We start from the raw sequence: 13,556 nt of genomic DNA, 5'->3' as shown, positions 1-13,556 counted from the left end.
ACTGATGTCTAATATTTAGTTAAAAAATGAAATGACTTATAAACTTATTCTCGCATATTTTAAACTTTTAAACAAATTACGTTACAATGAAAAGATTGGCGTCCGTAAAAAAGTCAAGGATATCTATTTTTTTCGTTACTGTTGCATTTCCCTCAATATTTTAGATGATAAATAATCGATCCAATCAAAGAAAAAAATGAAAAGAAAAACTGTTTAAAGGGTAAATACGTATATGAAAATGAAAATCTCGACCACTCCTGGATGTCTGCGATTTCTGAATCGCGACTCTTACCATGTTTTACCCATTAAATCCCCCCAAAATCCAACTGTGGCCTTTCACAGCTGTGTCTTGACACTCAGTGATACATGTTACAAGGAGGTTTTGGATTGAAAAGAGGCAAGTACGCGATAATATCTAGATAAAACCATGGAGTCTTTAATTATGCTCTCGCGTGCTCTCACCTCCAGTTAGGGTTTCGCTTCATGTCACCTGACTGTTTTCCGCCATAGATATTTTCTTTGCACTGACCACATTTTAATTGGTGTTATTTTCAACTATCAGTGGTAGTTACAGTGCCTTGCAAAAGTATTCGGCCCCCTTGAACCTTGCAACCTTTCGCCACATTTCAGGCTTCAAACATAAAGATATAACATTTTAATTTTTTCGTCAAGAATCAACAACAAGTGGGACACAATCGTGAAGTGGAACAAAATTTATTGGATAATTTAAACTTTTTTAACAAATAAAACACTGAAAAGTGGGGCGTGCAATATTATTCGGCCCCCTTGCGTTAATACTTTGTAGCGCCACCTTTTGCTCCAATTACAGCTGCAAGTCGCTTGGGGTATGTTTCTATCAGTTTTGCACATCGAGAGACTGACATTCTTGCCCATTCTTCCTTGCAAAACAGCTCGAGCTCAGTGAGGTTGGATGGAGAGTGTTTGTGAACAGCAGTCTTCAGCTCTTTCCACAGATTCTCGATTGGATTCAGGTCTGGACTTTGACTTGGCCATTCTAACACCTGGATACGTTTATTTTTGAACCATTCCATTGTAGATTTGGCTTTATGTTTTGGATCATTGTCCTGTTGGAAGATAAATCTCCGTCCCAGTCTCAGGTCTTGTGCAGATACCAACAGGTTTTCTTCCAGAATGTTCCTGTATTTGGCTGCATCCATCTTCCCGTCAGTTTTAACCATCTTCCCTGTCCCTGCTGAAGAAAAGCAGGCCCAAACCATGATGCTGCCACCACCATGTTTGACAGTGGGGATGGTGTGTTCAGGGTGATGAGCTGTGTTGCTTTTACGCCAAACACATCGTTTTGCATTGTGGCCAAAAAGTTCAATTTTGGTTTCACCTGACCAGAGCACCTTCTTCCACATGTTTGGTGTGTCTCCCAGGTGACTTGTGGCAAACTTTAAAAGAGACTTTTTATGGATATCTTTGAGAAATGGCTTTTTTCTTGCCACTCTTCCATAAAGGCCAGATTCGTGGAGTGTACGACTGATTGTTGTCCTATGGACAGACTCTCCCACCTCAGCTGTAGATCTCTGCAGTTCATCCAGAGTGATCATGGGCCTCTTGGCTGCATCTCTGATCAGTTTTCTCCTTGTTTGAGAAGAAAGTTTGGAAGGACTGGTAGATTTGCAGTGGTCTGATACTCCTTCCATTTCAATATGATGGCTTGCACAGTGCTCCTTGAGATGTTTAAAGCTTTGGAAATCTTTTTGTATCCAAATCCGGCTTTAAACTTCTCCACAACAGTATCTCGGACCTGCCTGGTGTGTTCCTAATAATATTGCACGCCCCACTTTTCAGTTTTTTATTTGTTAAAAAAGTTTAAATTATCCAATAAATGTTCCACTTCACGATTGTGTCCCACTTGTTTTTGATTCTTGACAAAAAAATTAAATTTCATATCTTTATGTTTGAAGCCTGAAATGTGGCAAAATGTTGCAAGATTCAAGGGTGCCGAATACTTTTGCAAGGCACTGTATTTTCCCTGCTGGCCAACGATGACAACAGTGATAGCTGTAGCCAATCTTAGCTGAATTTGGGCGATAGGTGCACACTCTGGATCTATAGAAGGTCACATTTGACTCTCCCCACCCCCGCAACTGTAAATTGTAAGTAGCACAAAAAAAAACAAAAAACGAGAAATCCCAGTTACACATAGGTAGAATAGGTTCTATCTCAGTATTGGTAAACTGCAGACAAAATTCAACACGTCAGATTTCTAAATGCTAAAAACATGCATTACAAATTACGTTAACATTCAAAGGTTTACAATACATAGGAATAACATTTAGCTCACCCCAAAGAAAAGCTTTAGGCTGGGTGGTGGCTCCTGGTGAAGGGAATGGAATTATATATTGTGAGCAACAATTGATTATGGGTAATTAATCAATGCCTAAAGGTACTCCATGCTTAAATTATCATGTCATGTTTAGGAGTGATTTTTATTTTATTTTATTTCATTTTTTAAAACTTTATTGTCATATATCTTAATCTCTAAAATAATGTCTATGGGATTATTTTTTTCAAATTATAATCAGATGTTTGCATCATTGATTGACGTGCATTATTTTGACTACAGTAGTTGGTAATTTGACAGCAGGCTACATCCCATTTCACAGAATTACATTGCATCAGTTTTCATGCATTCCCTTTACTTACTGGAGGTTTTTCTTACTCTGTTGTTCCAACATACCCTATTATAGTATACAAATGATTGCATGCATTTGAGAACTTGTTCTGATTCAGAATGTCTATTCGCATCACAGACTTTCCCAAAACACAATCTTTGAGTCACTCCAGAGAGGCAAAACCTACTCTGGGAGGCCGTCACTGATTGGATACCTCGGGTGACACAGTTGGATGATGGAAAGAACAGCATGCCAGGTTTGAACAGCCTCAAACTTGTTGAACAACTGATCACTTGTTTTTCCAGATAAAGTAAGATAAAAGTTATGCGTACTGCATATACAAATGTGAAACTTTATCAATACGAAATATTTTTGTGAAACTACATTTTTTAATTACATCGGCCAATTTTGCATTAGCATCATAATGAGTCTTGCTACTTGTTGTTTACAAGATGAGTGTTTAAAACAATATTTTAAACAGCTCAGTGTATCTCACACATGCAGTATATACTGTATATTTTATGCACAAAGGAGATCTGCCTTGGCTCATGTGGTTAGCGAGGTACTCAAAAGTAGGGAAAAAATGTTCCTGGAAAGTTTCAGCACAATAGAATATAATTTGATGGCTTGCTCTGGTTTAAGCATTTCAGACCAAATGGTTCAGTGTGCAAGGTAAATATTTTAAATGCATTCATCTACTTTGTGTTACAATACTTATAATGCTGTCTTTTGTTCAGGATGAAGATAATAAAAAATGGGATCTTGTTTTTTTCAATCTGTAACAATATTCAGACATATTTCCGCCACTATTCTGAGCGACGCAATATTACAAGAGTTTGGCTAATCTCTTTAATTTGTACTTTTCTGCCAGTGTTGTTCTGTTGTCAGTGTTTTTGGCAATGACAATAGGGGAGGAGAGTATTGGCACTTGTTGTTTGCCTTCAGGGCAGCATGCTTGTACTATTAGATTGTTTCAATGTTGGCTGACTGTGATAGAAAGATAGAAGAGGTGACACAAAACTGATGTTTTTTTCAATCTTGGAAGCAAGCAACTATTGGCAGTGGGATGTCAGCAGGAAATGTATGAGTTTAACAAGGAAGAGACTGTTCAAAAGCTGTTGGCACGATGGCATAGATGGGCTTGGGTCGTCATTGCCCTGATCACAGGCCATCGGCACGAGCAATTAGCTCTGGAATGGAATAGCAGGGTGGAAGATTTTTGATTGGCTGATGAACTCGTTACCCGGCAGAATCCTGGCATTTGGCTTAACCCAAATGGTGGCTCTTACCACAACAGATATCCGGACTCGTTTTGACGGCCTCCTGTTGTCAGGAGACACGGGACTCTCGACATTGTTGTTTTTCTTCCAACAACCAAGGACAAGCACACAACATTAACAACACCCTTAACAGCAGGAAAAATGGAAGACAATAAACTAAATAAAACCAACAAAATAAATATTCTGCAAGGCAAAATGTGCCGTGAAACTGCAATTAAATTAAGAAAAAAGTTTGGTTATGTACAATACTTAGTAAAAGTGGAAATCTAGAATAAAGAATTTGTAGTGACATTAACTGAGATAACATTGTTGTTCATTGGATGTGTCTGCCTGTGTGGGAGGTACTGTACCGTAGAGTGTGAAAGCTGTATGTGAGAGTGCGAAGAATGTGTGAACAGCATGTCGTGAACAACTGTGTGTGGTTTTTGTGTTCTGTTGTTGGGTGCATTCAAGGACAGGGTTCTCTTACCTCCATGAGTTCTGCATCCGTACTTGCGCAAAACAAGTTCTTTAGACTAGAGTTGTTTGAATGATCCTGTGAACCTACAAGACAAAATCCCCTGGACTGTCAGATGACCCTGATCTTAAATGTAATCTCCAATGATAAGTATAACACCCAATCTTAAGTGCTCACAAAATCCTATGATTGGAATGTAAACCAATATTTTCTGGAAAATATGGCTCTAAAGCTAAAAAGTTGGCTCAAATGAGTGTGAACCTCCTTCAGTTGAGCAAACATATATAAACGTGTTTTGTTTATGCGTTTAACATTTTTCACTTTTTGTGAATATGAGTCATGCTCATAAGACTGCAACATGAGATGTGCAAGTCAATAATGTTAACAATGTGAGGGTATTTGCAATCACTTTAAATTAGCTGACCAAGGTACCTGGAGACCAATGTGATGTATTGATGATTCCCTGCAGTTAAAATGATCAATATTCAAACCAAAGTTGTTAAAGCAACCAAAAAATATTGTTTTTTCTAAATTGCCAAAGCCAGCCAATATTTACAAAATGAAGTGTGGGGTCCCACAAAATGACTTACCAATTGGGATATCAGTGGGACGCTCCACAACTGAGGGTCTTTTTAAAGCAGGTTTCAAGGGCTTCTGAGGAACTGGACGAGTGGGACTGAATGATGATTCTTCAGTAGATATCTATATATATCCATAAACACACCGAATTAATTAATTTGACATCAACTTTAAACTACTGCAGGATTAAACACTTCAAATTAGGGCTGTCAAACGATTAAAAATTTTAATCGAGTTAATTACAGCTTTAAAATTAATTAATCGTAATTAATCGCAATTAATCGCAATTCAAACCATCTATAAAATATGCCATATTTTTCTGTAAATTATATATATATTCTGTAAAATAATTTGTTGGAATGGAAAGATAAGACACAAGATGGATATATACAATCAACATACGGTACATAAGGACTGTAGTGGGCATTTCACTCTACTGTCATTTAAATCTGTCTATGCTGTCCTCACTCCGAAGCATCTATTTTTTCCAAAGCTAGACAGCTAGTGAACGACGCCTTAATAATCAGACTTCTTCCTTTTTCATCTGATTTATTAATAAAATGGCCTCAAACCACTGTCCTCTTTCGACCGTAGTGAAACTACAAAAAAAAAGTACACAAGCATTGCATTAGCAACAACGTTAGCTTAGCACACTATACAGGTTCACTAAACATAAACAAAAAGAGTCTCATACAAAAAATATAACATTTCGCTTATTAACATAATATGTACATTCTTTACAACAACCATACTTACTGACAAATCTTGTCCAAGGATCATATAAGCACAACATTACAACGTAGGCGTCAGCCCGAGATGTCGTGCAGCCATATTGAACTGGCATGAAAACAATAAACCATGTCGCAAAGCGACCACAAGAGTTCGCTGTTAGACAGCACAAAAAGCCTTGCTGTAAAACTTACCAAAAGGCAGAATACTGTCTGAGCGGGACATGTGCGTTAATTGCGTCAAATATTTTAACGTGATTAATTAAAAATAAATAATCTTATCATCTTTTTACCTATTTTAATTAATTCTTGCTGTAAAAATAACTTATCCAAAATATAAGGTACTTCTTTCAATCCATGGGGACCGTTGTGTTTCAGTAAAGAGGGAGTGGTTGGTGTCCATTTCCATGGCAAAGCCTGGTGTTGAGACGTAAACACTATAGCCCCTTTCAGACTTATATCCCGTTAAATTCCAGTGTAAGGTGACACATGATTTTCTCATTTCATGGCTTTCAGATTTGGAATTACCCGGGTTGGACACTTTCAGACTTGTCCTGTGTTGGCAACTTGGCACTCTTTTAGAGCCTAGTTCGGGCCTAAAAAATCCAGCCCGACCCGACACGGCCCGCTGCTATTGAGGCCCGACCTGGCCCGTGCCCGATCAATTAACTAGATTTGCAGGCCCGAGCCCGAAAAACCCGTTTTTTTTTTTTTTTTTTTGTTGGAGTGACGCGAAGAAAAAAAAACCGCAGCAGCAATTTATTTTCATTTCTTCGAGTTGGCAGAAAAAAGTTTTCTTAATGTTTAAATAGTCTACATATTTTTATGATCATTATAAAAAACATTTACACAACGAAATAACGCTGGGAAAGTTTAATATTAAAAAAAATATATGCGGTTTTGCAGACACACAGAGGAGAAGATTCAAAAGGGTCACATTTGTGTTGCCTTTGTGTGCATAAATAAAAGTGTCTTTCGTAACGAATTCGCAGTTGTCAGAAAAAAATGCAAGTTTACTCAATATTTAAATAGTCTACATATTTTTATGAGAATTATAAAAGCATTTACACAACGAAATAACGCTGGGAAAGTTTGTTAAATATATTTCTGAGTGTGTGGGATATCGTTCTCACATGGACTCGCCTCTCTGACATTGAGAGGGAACAGCATCAAAAAAAAAAAAAACTACAAATGCTTTGAAATAACATTCTTTATTGTAATGACAACAATACCAAAAATAAATTATAAAAAAATGAAAATGAAATAAAAGCTTTTAAACTGCGGGCTGGCCTTGACTGCAGTCTGCAACTTGCGGCCTCATGTCCTGCTCTTTATTCCCTTGAAATAAGGGAAATAATTAGACCGGCTCGGACCAAAAATGGCGGTTTGAACAGCAGGATATTATGGCTTACTTACAGTGTTTATATTTTTTGGTCGTCGTCGTGCAGGAATAAAGATAGCGTCCACTGGCAGGTTTCAGTGACGTTCTCCGCTGATCTATTGTGCGGTCTACAGCGCTGAAAACTCTCTCACTGCTGCTGCTTGCAGGGATGCACACTTTTTCTTGCCAACTTGGAAAGTTTTGGGTATATATTTGTTGCATTCAACGAAGCCGACACAGTTTTTTTGTTGCATCTTCCACGATCAATTGAAATTCTTTCCACACCTCACTCCTACCGGTGCATTCTTGCCTCTTCCATTCCCCCGTCTTCAGTTTGTTTTTAACTTCTCGCTGCTCCATATTGAAAAAGAAGTACCACGAGGATGAGCAGTTGTGGAGTTGTGTAAACGCGGAAGGCGCCAGAGCAGGAGAAAATGAAAAAGAGGGCGGTGCCTCGGCCGTGCGCAAGCGCTACAGCGGGAGGGCAAGAAGAAAAAGCGGGCGGCGCCACGGCGTTCATGTGCGTGCGTGCGTGCACAAGCAAAAGCGCAATACAGAGAGCCTGCTCTCCATTTTTAAAATTTTTTTTATTTTAAAAAAAATAATAATTTATTAGTCCGGCACGGCGGACCGACCCGACCCGACCCGACCCGACCCGACCCGACCCGACCCGAACGTGAATGCTCAACATTTTGGGTCGGGTTCGGGCACAAGATCTAACCTCTACACTCTTTGTGCGGGATTGCGGGGGAAGGGATTTTATAACCCGAACATTACGTGTCCCGGGTAAGTCTCGGATATTATACGAGGACACAACCCGGTTAATGTCCATGTCATCTCAGTATCAGTCGACCTTGGAAATTGCTTTCAGACATAAGAGCTACCCGTTTAAACCTGGGATTTAACCGGAGTTCAACGTAAGTCTGAAAGGAGCTTATTTGTGTTTCAATTACCGTAATGGCTCAAATATAAGACGGTGTTTTTTGCATTGAAATAACACTGAAAAAGTGGGGGTCGTCTTATAGTCGCTGTTTTGACATTATACCCATTCACGACGCTAGATGCCGCCAGATATCATTGAAGTGATGTTCTGTCATGACAGATCTCAGCTACTCTCAAGTTTAACCAGTTTGCATTATTCTATTGCAATGTTTTTCCTTATTCAGATTTGTTTCAAGACTAAAGTTACAGTTAGACTTCACTTGATGGTTAATGCAGCTATTGCAATTTTGTTGTTTTATCACAATATATTGGTTATTTACATTTCAAAAATCAGAAGCCATTCATTTACGAATGTGATTGCACTTTAGTTTACATATTTAAATGTTCAGAGATGATTTGAATGAGGCAAAATAACATGCCTTTTCCTCTCAAATATATTGTTATAATCATTTCTTTCAGATGTACTGTAATTATTTTCTGTATAAAAATTAATTTGGTGTTCAAAAAGTCTTTTTCAAACTTTAGTCATGAAAAAGAGGGGGTCGTCTCATAATCAGGCCCGTCTTATATTCGGGCCAATACGGTATATACCATTTCAACCTATTTTCTCATTGTTTAACCAATCGCTCAGAATATACAAGCTCATGCAGCCTCCCACCATGTTACACGAGTATCTGAGTCATAATCTCCGAATAAAAATGGACAGACAGAAAGACAGATTCTTGTGAATTATAGTATGATTATCCATCATCTGCTGCTTTTCTGGGGTTTGCTATTGCCTAACCAGGGAAGTACAGAGATCTATTCGAATGCCACTCATCTCTTCCAATTGAATGACAAGGAATCAGTGAGATTTTGTCCTGCCTCAAGGTAAGAGCCAGGACACCTTGGAGATATTTGTACTCGTGGTCTTGTTCTCTCCATCATGACTTGGAGCTCATGATTATAAGTGAACGTGGGAACATATATCAAAAGGTAAATTATAATCTTTGGCTTTTAACTAAGCTCCCTTTTCACAACAGCTGTTCAATGAACAGTCTGTTTCACTGCAGATGCTGTACCAATCTACTTGTTAATCTCACGATTTTGCAGAGACTTAACAATGAAGCCACCACACTAAAACCCAAATAACACCTTGCCAGTGCCTAGTAATTTGCAATTGAATAATTGGTTGGACTGCAATACCCCTTTAGTTAGGACCAAGGGCCAACATCCCATTTTTCAAAATGAATTACCGGGGGCCTGCAGTATCAGACATTATCCAAAAGGTCTGGCACCTCTGGTTTCACAAAGCACCAGTTTACATAAAGAATCCATTCTTAACTGCTTGATTTCACCATCAAATAAAGCTTGGTTCAAACTTTGAATTTGAACATATTGAGGGAGCAGGAACAACTTGCATTTCCAGGATCTCTCAGAATCTTTACACTGTCAGTGCATTTGGGCTCCCATTTACTGTATATACCCATGCAGAGAACACGTACCGCTCAAAAATGCCAAATATGAACTTGCCAAGATTAATATTTGGCAGCTGTCATGGCAGCACCATGACCAGTAAAAAAAATGCGAGCTTACAATGGAAGCAGGCAAACACTATGGAGGACATCCTAAGTGTCAAGTCCACTTCTTTACTGGAACAGTCCCTCTGACTCCCTTTCAGATCCTGGTATACCACAAAGGTCTGCCTATCTAAAGGTACTGCACACAAAGTCAATGCAATGTTCCAAAGAGCAGGTAGTGAGCAAGCAAGAGTAAAGCAGTGTAGAAGTGGTGTGTTTAGTGTAAATAAGTAGTACTTCTACAAGAGAGGCTCTCCAATTCCAAACAATCTGATTACATGAAGGGAAGTACTCTACTGTAAATGCTGTGCGTTCTACACTAAAGACTTTTAAATTCAGTCAAGTCCCACTGGCTTTACATGTAAAATGGATTAATTCGTGTAACCTTTTCTTCATTTGAGATTGTTCTCTAAGGAATGTGTAAGCAGTAAGGGAACATTTAAAACAAGGAATATAATATTTCCTGTGACCTCTGACCTGAAAGCGGACTTCCTGACTTGCTCGCTGGTGGTTATCCTCACAGTCCGAGTTAGAGACGATAGACAGGCGCTTCTTCTCTGCTGCTGCTCGCTCTCTGATGAACTCCAGGCGACGAGAGCGTCCTAACTGCAGTGAGAGCAACGCTTGGAGCTGAGAGCGCTCAATGGAGCCCAGGAGAATCATGGATGCTGGGTGAGAAGTACAACAGGGAAAACGGTAAATGAATCACAAGTTTAGAGGCAATGGAGTAACCAGTAGATTCCTAAGAGGACAGTGTATATATAATAGAAGAAGAAAAAACTTTTTTTTATACAGTATTAGAAAGTAGAAGAAATATACATGGAAAAAGAATTGCATGGTTTAGACAGGACTTTGAGTGACTCCACTAAATGAGTAATTTGACTGTATTTGGAAGTCCAAACTAACCGACTCATTAAAAGCCAAATGAAAGGAATTATGGTTTTGAGCAGAACACCCCCCCCTCCCCATCCCCCTATGCCTATGCACTCCATGTCAAGTGAACCACAATTAAAATAGGTTAGAATAGATGGACTATTGATCCCCTGAGGAAAATTATATTTAATTTGCCCATTTTCAAAGGCAGTCAGTGACTGAAAATATTACTTAAAATGATGTCATTTGCCCAACAGTATGTTCGATTGTGAAAGAGAAGCTGAAATGGAATATGGACTCTAAAACAAACCTAGTGTTTCAAATGTGAAACAAAATTCATTCATTCATTCATTTTCCATGCCGCTTATTCCTCACGAGGGTCGCGGAGGTGCTGGAGCCTATCCCAGCTAACAACGGGCAGTAGGCATGGGTCACCCTGAACTGGTTGCCAGCCAAATAACTTTGGAAATTTCTGTGAAAAATGCTCCACTCCTTGTTCTCCCATCATCTTTAGTGATAACCATTTAAGAAAACGTAGACTTTCACCAAAGAAAACATACACTGAACATATTTTAAGCATATTTTAGAGTTCATGTGCAGAGACTCTAATGTTTGAAAAGCCTACTCAGGTTTTGACCTTATCTTTGTAAATTGAAACCATTGAGGATTCCTACCCGTTGCTTTTTATGTCACACACTGTGTTGTAAGCAAGAGCCATAGTAACATTAAATCATCTTACTATTACATCTAATTTAAGTATTGCATATGGTTAAATTCAGCACAATGGCTTGCGTGAGACTTTAGTAAAATACAACATATATTTCCTTTGGGCTTCAGTGATAAGATAATATAAAAATACCTGTGCCCATTTCTAGTTAGTTTTAATGATGGCTGTCAAATACATTCCCATGTACACAACAAATTAATAAAGCTACTATTAAAGTTGATTATTCAACACATTTGGCAAATTACAAGTGTTGTATTATATAATTTCTCAGATAAAGTGTATAATATATATACAAACATATATTATATATACATATACTGTATATATGGCGGAAAACACAGACAAGACTGAAAAAGCAGTTTCTGCTCTTGCACTGCTCTTGAAAAGAAGCTGCTGTATTTGAAGCCAAACAACTTTTGTGTTCGATAGAACAATATGTCTATATGCTGCCATAGCAGATTCATGGCACATTAAGCCCCCAAACTATTTTTAATTTGTCTGTTTTACCCTAAAAAACCCCCGTTTACAGACGTCGCGCAACCACTTTTGTTTTAACCCAGCCATAAAATATTTATATTCAAAATGTCTGTCGACTTATTCTATAAAAAAACTATAACTATAACTATAACGACTGTAAAAAAACGACTTATTCGGATTATTCACTTGCATATTTTAAACTTTTAAACGAATGGCGTCAAAAATTTAAAAATGGCGTCTGTAAAAAAGTCACGGATTTCTACCTTATAACTATCGCTTAATTGTAATTTTTTTTGTTACTTGAGCATTTTCTCCGATATGTTAGATGATAATTGATCAAAACAAAGAAAAACTGAAGAAAAAAAAAATGTTTAAAGGAGTAAATATATGAAAAAGTAGAAAACACTCAGGTGACTTGAAGTTCTGCCCTGAGACCCCCAATTTGGCCAAATTCAAAAGTGTCCTATATGAATATGTATATGCATCATTGGAAAGCTTAAAATTTCAATTTCCTAGGAGAAGATACATTGTGAACAGGAGGGCATTTTTAAGAAGAAAAAAAATTTAAACAGCAAAACTCTAACTGAAGGAAATTTTAGGAAGTCACCACCCTTAGCTGTGATGACGTCCTAAAATTTTTTAACAATAAAATCGCAACTATCAGAAATAAAATATGTCAATAAAAATACAAAAAATACAATACAAAACAATAGTCACTCTGGTCAATGTAAGTGTAGCCTCCAGCACCACAGTTATAAACCTAAGAGTTTTATTCGACCCTGACTTATCGTTTAAAGCTCACATTAAACAAACCTGCAGAACGGCCTTCTTTCACCTGCGCAACATAGCCAAAATTAGAAATATTTTATCTAAAAGCGATGCAGAAAAATTAATTCATGCGTTCGTTACATCGAGATTGGATTACTGTAACTCCCTACTTGCAGCTTGTCCTAAAAGTTCTCTTAAAGGTCTTCAGCTAGTCCAAAACGCAGCAGCAAGACTTAACAGGAACCAGTAGAACAAAGCACATCACCCCTGTGCTCCAGGCCCTTCACTGGCTTCCAGTCGAGTTTAGAATTAAATTTAAAATCCTCTTTCTTACATTTAAGACCATTAATGGGTTGGGGCCATCTTATCTCACCGATGCGCTGGTTGCATACCGCCCCAACAGAACACTCCGCTCTCAGAATGCAGGTTCCCAGGGTTTCTAAAAGTACTGTCGGAGCTAGAGCCTTTAGCCACCAAGCCCCTGTTTTATGGAATCAGCTTCCTTCTAATATTAAAGAAGCCGAGACAGTCTGCACATTTAAGATTAGATTTAAAACGTTCCTATTCAACAAAGCTTATGGTCAGGCTAGTTGAAGTCGGAGTACACTCAAAGTTTAGTCTAAGCTGCACTAGAAGCTATAAAGCTGGGGGAAGTACAGCCACTGAGTTCTATCTCCTTTTTCTCACTCTACCTACCACTTATCTTACTTTATTTCTATTTTCCAATGTTAATATCTAGTTGTCTAGTCTCTTCATCACTAGTCACCCAGTGTCCCCTTTCTCCCCTCCCCGCTGGGGAGGGGCTATTTTTCAGCTGCAGCCTCCTGACTGTCCGGACCCCTGGCTGGATGGACGTCCTTGTTGCTACCCCCGTCTCATCTGGCTAGAGGGACCTCTTCTTGTTCCTTTACTCCACTGCATCTTTACGGACTGTAACTTCGCCTGCTAATTCCCATTAGCAGTCCGGGGGCTTCCTGTCTATCCGTCCTGGGAGTGGATCTCTCCTGTCTGTGGTACTCTCCAAGGTTTCTCATTTTCTCCCAAAGACTGTGGAGTTTTTGGAGTTTTTCCTTGCCGACATGGAGGGTCTAAGGATGGGGGATACCCAGGACTTGAACTTTATTTATTCATCTTTGTTGC

The 13,556-nt window shown here is 38.6% G+C and overlaps 1 protein-coding gene across 1 annotated transcript in view; it reads right to left on the bottom strand.

Annotated features, from left to right (window-relative positions):
* clcn2c (chloride channel 2c) overlaps positions 1–13,556 on the bottom strand; it is a 194,984-nt gene that overhangs the window by 37,141 nt on the left and 144,287 nt on the right. Inside the window, exons 18-20 of the mRNA XM_057838103.1 lie at positions 10,049–10,239; positions 4,973–5,084; positions 4,395–4,468 (exon numbers count right to left, since the gene is read on the bottom strand). Of these exons, the coding sequence (XP_057694086.1) occupies positions 4,395–4,468; positions 4,973–5,084; positions 10,049–10,239 (377 nt within the window). The remainder of the gene's footprint in view (positions 1–4,394; positions 4,469–4,972; positions 5,085–10,048; positions 10,240–13,556) is intronic.

The sequence above is a fragment of the Corythoichthys intestinalis genome, chromosome 6 (assembly GCF_030265065.1).
Source record: "Corythoichthys intestinalis isolate RoL2023-P3 chromosome 6, ASM3026506v1, whole genome shotgun sequence".
In the NCBI taxonomy this organism is placed as follows: domain Eukaryota; kingdom Metazoa; phylum Chordata; class Actinopteri; order Syngnathiformes; family Syngnathidae; genus Corythoichthys; species Corythoichthys intestinalis.
This window is presented reverse-complemented; position numbering and strand designations above follow the sequence as displayed.